At 40.7% G+C, this 7,779-nt stretch overlaps 1 protein-coding gene across 1 annotated transcript; it reads left to right on the top strand.

The window, feature by feature from the left end:
* Positions 1-6,794: 6,794 nt before the first annotated feature.
* LOC120090586 lies at positions 6,795-7,169 on the top strand. Its single transcript, XM_039048314.1, has one exon. The coding sequence runs from the start codon at positions 6,795-6,797 to the stop codon at positions 7,167-7,169; it is 375 nt and encodes a 124-aa protein (XP_038904242.1).
* The last annotated feature ends 610 nt before the right edge of the window (positions 7,170-7,779 follow it).

The raw sequence follows: 7,779 nt of genomic DNA, 5'->3' as shown, positions 1-7,779 counted from the left end.
TTTTTATTTTCTCGAGGTAGATGCGTTGATGCATTCATTCCACCAACCTTGCGTTGATCCCATTAGTATGTGTTACCGTGTAACCGCAATCATTCAGTGACCGCATTCGCTTAATACTGCAACTTCTACACGATGACCGTAATCACTTGACGATCCCAACTCCTATGTAATGGACACATACGGCTGATTACCATAACATCCATGCGTTAATCGGACACGTTCGCCTTTGCGATGGAGATTTCTCCACATGTGGTCGCCTATGCGGTAGTCCGGTTTTCGCATTTGCGTCCACTTCTTGCGTTAGCTACAAAATAGAACATTGAATGCATAATAACACATAATAATGAGTTAGCTGAGATTCTTAATGCTGAATACTTCAAGCTCAATTTCTCGTGAATTCCTAACATAATTGCCGCATATTCCGCTTAACATCCCTCATAATTCTAAGTAAAATGCATAAGATGACATGCATTTCTGCATGTCATCATTATTCCAGGTATGGTATGCCTATCTTATGCAACGAAAGTCTGAATCCTTTGAAAAGTTCAAAAAATTCAAGGCTGAAGTTGAAAACACATTAAATAGACGGATTAAAACACTTCGATCAGATCGAGGTGGAGAGTTTTTGGACTCCACATTCCAGGACTATTTGACAGAATATGGAATCGTTTCCCAACTCCGAGCGTCTGGTACACCTCAACAGAATGGTGTAGCGGAGAGGAGAAATAGGACCTTGTTAGACATGGTCCATTCGATGATGAGTTACGCTTCCTTACCGGACTCGTTTTGGGGTTTCGCAGTGGAGACTACGGTGTACATACTCAACTATGTTCCCTCCAGGAGTGTTGCAAGAACACCTCTGGAGTTGTGGAATGGGCGTAAAGCTAGTTATGTCATTTTCGAATTTAGGGTTGCTCTGCACATGTGGTTGAGGCTAATCCCAAGAACTTGGAACCACGGTCAAGGTTATGCCTCTTTGTAGGCTACCCCAAAGGTACACGAGGAGGTTATTTTTATGATCCAACGGAAAATAGGGAGTTTGTTTTAACAAATGCGACTTTCCTGGAGGAGGATCATATGAGGGAGCACAGTCCACGAAGCAATGTCGTGTTATGTGAGCTTTCCAATGAAACTTCTGAAACTTCAACAAGATTTTTTGAAGTGTCAGCTACATCAATAAGAGTTGTTGATGGAAGTTCATCCAGTAGGTCGGTTCCACCTCAAGAGTTGAGGTAACCTCAACGTAGTGGGAGGGTTGTGAACTCACCCGTTCGTTATCTGGGTTTAACAGAAATCCTTACTATGGTAGTAGATGGCGAAGTTGAGGATCCGTTGTCTTATAAGAAGGCAATGGAGGATATAGACTTGGATGAATGGGTCAAGGCCATGGATCTCGAGATGGAGTCAATGTACTTCAACTCAATATGGGATCTTATAGATCAGCCTGATGGGGTTCGCCCTATAGGTTGTAAATGGATCTACAAGCACAAACGGGGTGCTGATGGGAAGGTACGGACCTTTAAGGCTCGACTTGTGACAAAGGGTTATACCCAGGTAGAGGGAGTCGACTATGAGGAGACTTTCTCACCTGTTTCCATGTTAAATTGATATTCATCCTCCTATCCATTGCAGCTTATTATAATTATGAGATTTGGCAAATGGACGTCAAGACGGCCTTTCTGAATGGCAATCTTGAGGAGATCATTTAGATGGAGCAGATTCATAGCCCAAGGTCAAGAGAAAAAGGTTTGCCAACTGAATCGGTCCATTTATGGATTAAAACAGGCGTCTCGATCTTGGAATATATGATTTGATGTTGCGATTATGTCGTATGGCTTTGACCAAAATGTTGATAAACCTTGTTTCTACAAGAAGATCATCAACGCTTTAGTAGTCTTCTTAGTGTTGTATGTAGACAATATCCTACTCATTAGAAATGATGTAGATCTACTGATTACAGTTAAGAACTGGCTAGCAACCCAATTCCAAATGAAAGATTTGGGAGAGGCTCAATTTGTTCTAGGGATCCAAATTTTTCGGGATCGTAAGAACAAAGTACTAGCACTATCTCAGGCATCATACATTGACAAGATGTTGCTCAAGTATTCGATGCAGGACTCCAAGAGGGCTATCTGTCTTCAGCAGGAGTTACTTTGTCTATGGAAATATGTCTTAAGACCACCTCAAGAGGTTGAGGAGATGAGACGGGTCCCATATGCGTTTGCCGTTGGCAGTTTGATGTACGCGATGCTCTGTACTCATTCAGACATCTGCTACGCTTTGAGTATAGTCAGTAGGTATCAGTCTAACCTAGGCCAGGGTCACTGGACTTAGTGAAGAACATCCTCGAGTATCTTCGGAGAACGAGGGACTACATACTCGTGTATGGTTCTAGGGATTTGATCCTTACAGGATACACAGATTCTTACTTTCAAACTGATAAGGACTCTCGCAAGTCCACATCAATGTTAGTATTCACTCTTAACGGGGAGCTGTAGTGTGGCGACGCACTAAGCAGGGGTGCATTGCCGAAACTCCACTATGGAGGCAGAGTACATAGCGGCTTGCAAAGCTACTAAGGAGGACGTCTGGCTCAGGAAGTTCTTGATAGACCTGGAAGTTGTTCCAGATATATCTAGACCCATTACCCTCTATTGTATCATCTGATCTGCGAGATAGTGCATCGAGGGGACGTGATTGTCACGCAGATCGCTTCGGAGCACAATGTTGCTGACCCATTTACGAAGGCTCTCATGACTATAGTGTTTGAGGGTCACCTATGGAGCATGGGTCTACAGGATTGCCTGCGACTGAACTAGGGCAAGTGGGAGATTTTATTATACTCGGCTTTAATGTGCCCTAGTTTATTGTTTTGTACTATTTTTTTTATTGTACACCTTACTTCACTTTAGGACAAGTGGGAGATTGTTGGGATTGATGCCCTAAAGTCTCGTGTTCTGTAGTTTGTAAACAGTACATACGAACACTTGTGATTGTTAATATATGATATTTACTTCACATCTTGTCTTTTTTGCTCATTTACTTGTTTTAGTTGCTTTACCATAAACCATAAACATAAAATCCCTGGTTATCTGTATGTGACTCAATCATATGTGGTGACATACAAGTGGATCATGTCTTGAGTGATAACCAAAATGGTCTGTAGTATATGGATAAAGGAGGGAAACCTTATCCTGGTAAAGCTACGGACGTGGCCCGCTTTGTGGAATGGTCATAAGTGTTGTGACTTGTCACAGATGGTTTGATCCTAATCATTCGTGTTGGGGACATGCGAGCGGGGGCGTCCTATACAAAGAGTTTGTATAAGACCTGACCATGAAGTGTTAATGTCTCCTTATATAACATTGTTCATGACATAGACTTCATTTCACTAGGATAACCATAGATAACATGACCTCAATCCTGAGTGAGTTGGGAACTTCTGCATTGAGGGCGGTCCTTTGATTTGTATGGGTGCGAGTGGCCAATTTTCCGATTCAAACCTACCATTTTGCGGATTTGTCTGATTTTGGAGTTGGAAATTCAGCTACACAAGATGGAATTCACTCCTTCCCCGAGGCAGGGGTAAATAGATAGATGGCTCCCTTAAGGGCTGATTCTAGGGCTTGAACTATGTGGCGCCTCACACCTTCTCCTGGCCCGAGAGGTGTTCACACATAGTTGGACTATGTTGTATTGTTCATTAGAGGAATCAGTGGTACTTAAGAAGTGAGATGTAACTACAGGGGAAAAATGGTAAATTAGCTCAGCTGTACTTACGAGCATTTGTGAATGGTCATCATACTCATGATTGGTTATATCCAATGGACACATAAATATATCTATGGTATGAAGAGTTCAGCTGTTGGTCTTTAGTGGAATCACTGACAGTTAACGGATGGTGAATCTCGTGGCTAAAGAGTTTAGTCAGCTATTCACGTACCGTTGGAGCTTCGAGCCACAGGTCCACTAGGTCACCGGGGTAGCTTGGATAAAGTCGAGAACCAATGTTTGGGTTAATTTGAAATGCTCAAATTTACAAGAGGAAGTACAATTATATATGATATAATTAGAATGGCTAATTATATATGATATAATTGGCTAAATGTGTGAGATACATTATTTTGGAAGAAATTAGATATAAATATGATTTATATCAAATATAGGAAAAATACTATAGTAGATATATGATATCAAACTATAGGATATAAATATAATATGATTATATTTATTAAATAAATTAATTGATTAATTATTTAATAATTAACCAATTTTCACGTTGTAAGTGGGAACGTGGGCCACGAGGGTTAAGGTAACCGGCGGGTACAAGTTGAAAATCGTTTTCAATTTTGGAACAATTAAGTCGTGCAAACGATAGCCCGTGCCCTAAAATGATCGTGAAAGACTGATCGCCGAGAGCCTATACGATAGATTCTCTGTTGTCTAAACGATCGTCTAACTTGCGCGTTTCCTAAACGATCTGTGTACCAGTTTCCTAAACGATCGTCCATTTTTTCTTAAACGATCGTGTAGTTTTACTATACGATAAGCGTCCCCGCTATGTGATAGCGAAGTTCTTCTCGTGCACGCTTGTCGTTTACATGATTTCTTCTCCTCCATCTTCTACCAAACTCACCAGAGCCCACTCTCTGGGTTTTTGACACCGAGGATACCTGGGTGTCCCTATTGGTGGTGTTGTCCCCAACTCCTTGTTCGTATACGTTTGCATCGTGCAGTATCAGACGAGAGACTCACCGGGGTGCTGGTAGATCGATGGAGTTCTTCCGCTACTGTGGGTTCATATATTCGAAGATCGTCTTCCTCTTGTAATGAACCCCTTCTCTATGCTTTATTGTATACTGAGCATGATGTTGTTGAGTTTTATTATGCATAACTGTTAATTTAGAATGTATTTCGTTTATATTCCGGTCACTGTGAAAATCGAAGTGATTTAAACCCACTCATGGAATTCTCATTTTGAGATCCTTCAACATAAGCTATAACCAAATTATGATTGCACCAAAGGAACAAGAAAAGACCACGTTCACATGTCCATATGGAACATTCGCCTTTTGTCGCATGCCTTTTGGATTGTGCAATGCACCCAGTACATTTCAAAGGTGTATGATGGCGATCTTCTCCGAGTACCTTGAAGACTCGGTTGAAATCTTTATGGATGACTTCTCAGTCTATGGACAAACACATGAAATCTATTTGCAAAACCTGGAGAAAATACTGAAAATATGTGAAGAAACTAATCTAGTGTTGAATTGGGAAAAGTGTCACTTTATGGTCGAGGAAGGAATTGTACTAGGGCATAAGGTTTCAAGGAATAGGTTAGAGGTGGGCAAAGCAAAGATTGAAGCTGTAGAAAAACTTCCAACTCCAACGAATGTGAAAGCTTTGAGGAGTTTCCTAGGGCACGCGAGGTTTTACAAAAGGTTTGTGAAGGATATTTCCAAAATCGCTCGACCTTTGAATACGTTGTTGGAAGCTGATAGACCCTTTGATTTTGAATCACTGCCTCACTGCATTCAAAACACTAAAAGACGCTTTGACTAAAGCACCAATTCTGATCGCACCTAATTGGGCAAGACCATTCGAACTGATGTGCGACGCCAGTGGGTATGCGATGGGGGAAGTCATGGCACAAAAAGTAAAGACAATTTTACACCCTATCGCATATGGTAGCAGGACGCTGTAGGAAAATTACACCACTACAGAGAAGGAAATTTTAGCGGTGATTTTTGCTATTGAAAATTTCAGACCCTATTTGTTGGGGTCAAAAGTGATAGTCCACACAGACCACTCCACGATAAGATATTTGATGACAATAAAAATGTGAAGCCTAGACTAATTCGATGGGTTCTCTTACTCCAAGAATTTGATATGGAAATAATCGTCCGAAAGGGAACAGAGAATAAGGTCGCTGACCATCTATCATGATTAGAAAATCCAGAAGTGGATAGCATCCAATCAGTGGTGAACGCCTCATTTCCTAATGAGCAGCTTCTTAAGATTGAAGAATTTCTACCCTGGTATGCGGATATTGTCAACTTCTTGGTCTGCAAACAATTTCCCGAAAACTACACATCCCATCAAAAGAAAAGGCTCATACATGAATGCAAATTTTACTACTGGGACAATCTAAATATCTACAAAAGGGGACCAGACAAGATATTGAGACTTTGTGTTTCAGAAACTGCTTTCCATTGCATATTGTTTCAATGTCATGAATCACCATATGGAGGGCATTTTCGCGAACAACGCATGACAATGAAAGTTTTGAAATGTGAGTTTTACTAGCCCACTTTGTTTAAAGACATATAAGTTACTCCATGAAATGCGACAAGTGCTAACGCACTGGAAGCATTTCAGAAAAAGATGCGATGCCAATGAACATCATTCTTGAGGTGGAGCTATTCGATGTTTGAGCAATAGATTTCATAAGACCATCTCCATCGTCAAATGTTCATAAATACATTTTCTTGGTTGTCAACTATGTATCCAAATGGATTGAAGTTGTTTCATGCGTTGCAAACGATGCGACAATAGTCTCTAAGTTCTTACAGAAAAACATTTTTACTCGTTTTGACACTCCACGTGCCATAATAAGCAACAAAGGGACCCATTTTGTGAATCGCGTTGTTAGTAAACTGTTGATCAAATATAATGTCCACCATAAGATCGCCACAACATATCACCATCAAACAAATGGGCAAGCAGAGGTTTCTAACAGAGAAGTCAAGTCAATCTTAGAGAAGGTGGTGAACCCATCACGGAAGGATTGGGCCATGAAACTAGATGATGCCTTGTGGGAATATCGGACTTCTTATAAGACACCCATAGGCATGTCACCATATGCATTGGTGTTTGGAAAGCACTGTCATCTACCATTGGAACTAGAATATAAGGCAATGTGGGCAATTAAGAAACTCAACTTTGATCCAAAGGTTGCAGGAGAAGAGAGAAAACTTCAACTACTTGAGCTGGACGAGTGGAGATTACAAGCGTATGAGAATTCCAAAATTTACAAAGAACGCACCAAGCGATGGCATGATAAGCATCTTTGTGAGAAAAACCTCAAGGCAGGTCAAAGGATATTACTGTTCAACTCCAGGTTGCATCTCTTTCCTGTAAAATTGAAGTTGCATTGGTCCGAGAGTTAAAAATCAAGGAGGTATTCCAACATGGAACAGTTGAATTGACAAATGAAGATGGGACCAACGCATTTAAAGTGAATAGACAGAGAATAAAGCTGTATCATGGAAGGGATTTCCAGCGTGAGAAAACATCCATTGACTTGAGTAAGCCAAAATAGAGAAGAAACACTCAGTCCCTGCGATGATAAGCGATATACATTCATTAGGGACGAAGTATATCCTTTTGTGTATCCTTTTGTTTTCTTTCTTAATCTATTTTACTTTCTACATATTTACTACTTTATATGACTATTAACTCTTTTTCAACTTCGTACCTCATTCTATTCTTTTGATTGCGTCATTTTAATCACAATGGACTGGTACGATGGAGTGATGTGATGGGCTTAAAAAAAACACGCGATAAGTTGAGCATTTGGAAAAGCCCAATTCTTCGTAATCACAATATCAGCCCATCACAAGTAAGGAAATCGTACGTCTCCTTTGGAGACTGAAAAGACGTCAAAAAGTGTCACCTCATTTAATGTCGCGTCAGGTGATGATTAGGGTTTGCACAAACCCCCATCCCTTCTCCTTCCTGGTCTATTTAACCCTCCCTCCCCCATTATTCAAACGTTTC

This window comes from Benincasa hispida, chromosome 11, assembly GCF_009727055.1.
Source record: "Benincasa hispida cultivar B227 chromosome 11, ASM972705v1, whole genome shotgun sequence".
Classification (NCBI taxonomy): Eukaryota; Viridiplantae; Streptophyta; class Magnoliopsida; order Cucurbitales; family Cucurbitaceae; genus Benincasa; species Benincasa hispida.
Note: the sequence above shows the minus strand (reverse complement) of the source record. Positions and strands in the feature narration are given on the sequence as shown.

Bases quoted from the DNA above. Each gene is read 5' to 3' on its own strand.
- LOC120090586 (XM_039048314.1), top strand. From the start codon at position 6,795: ATGAAACTAGATGATGCCTTGTGGGAATATCGGACTTCTTATAAGACA.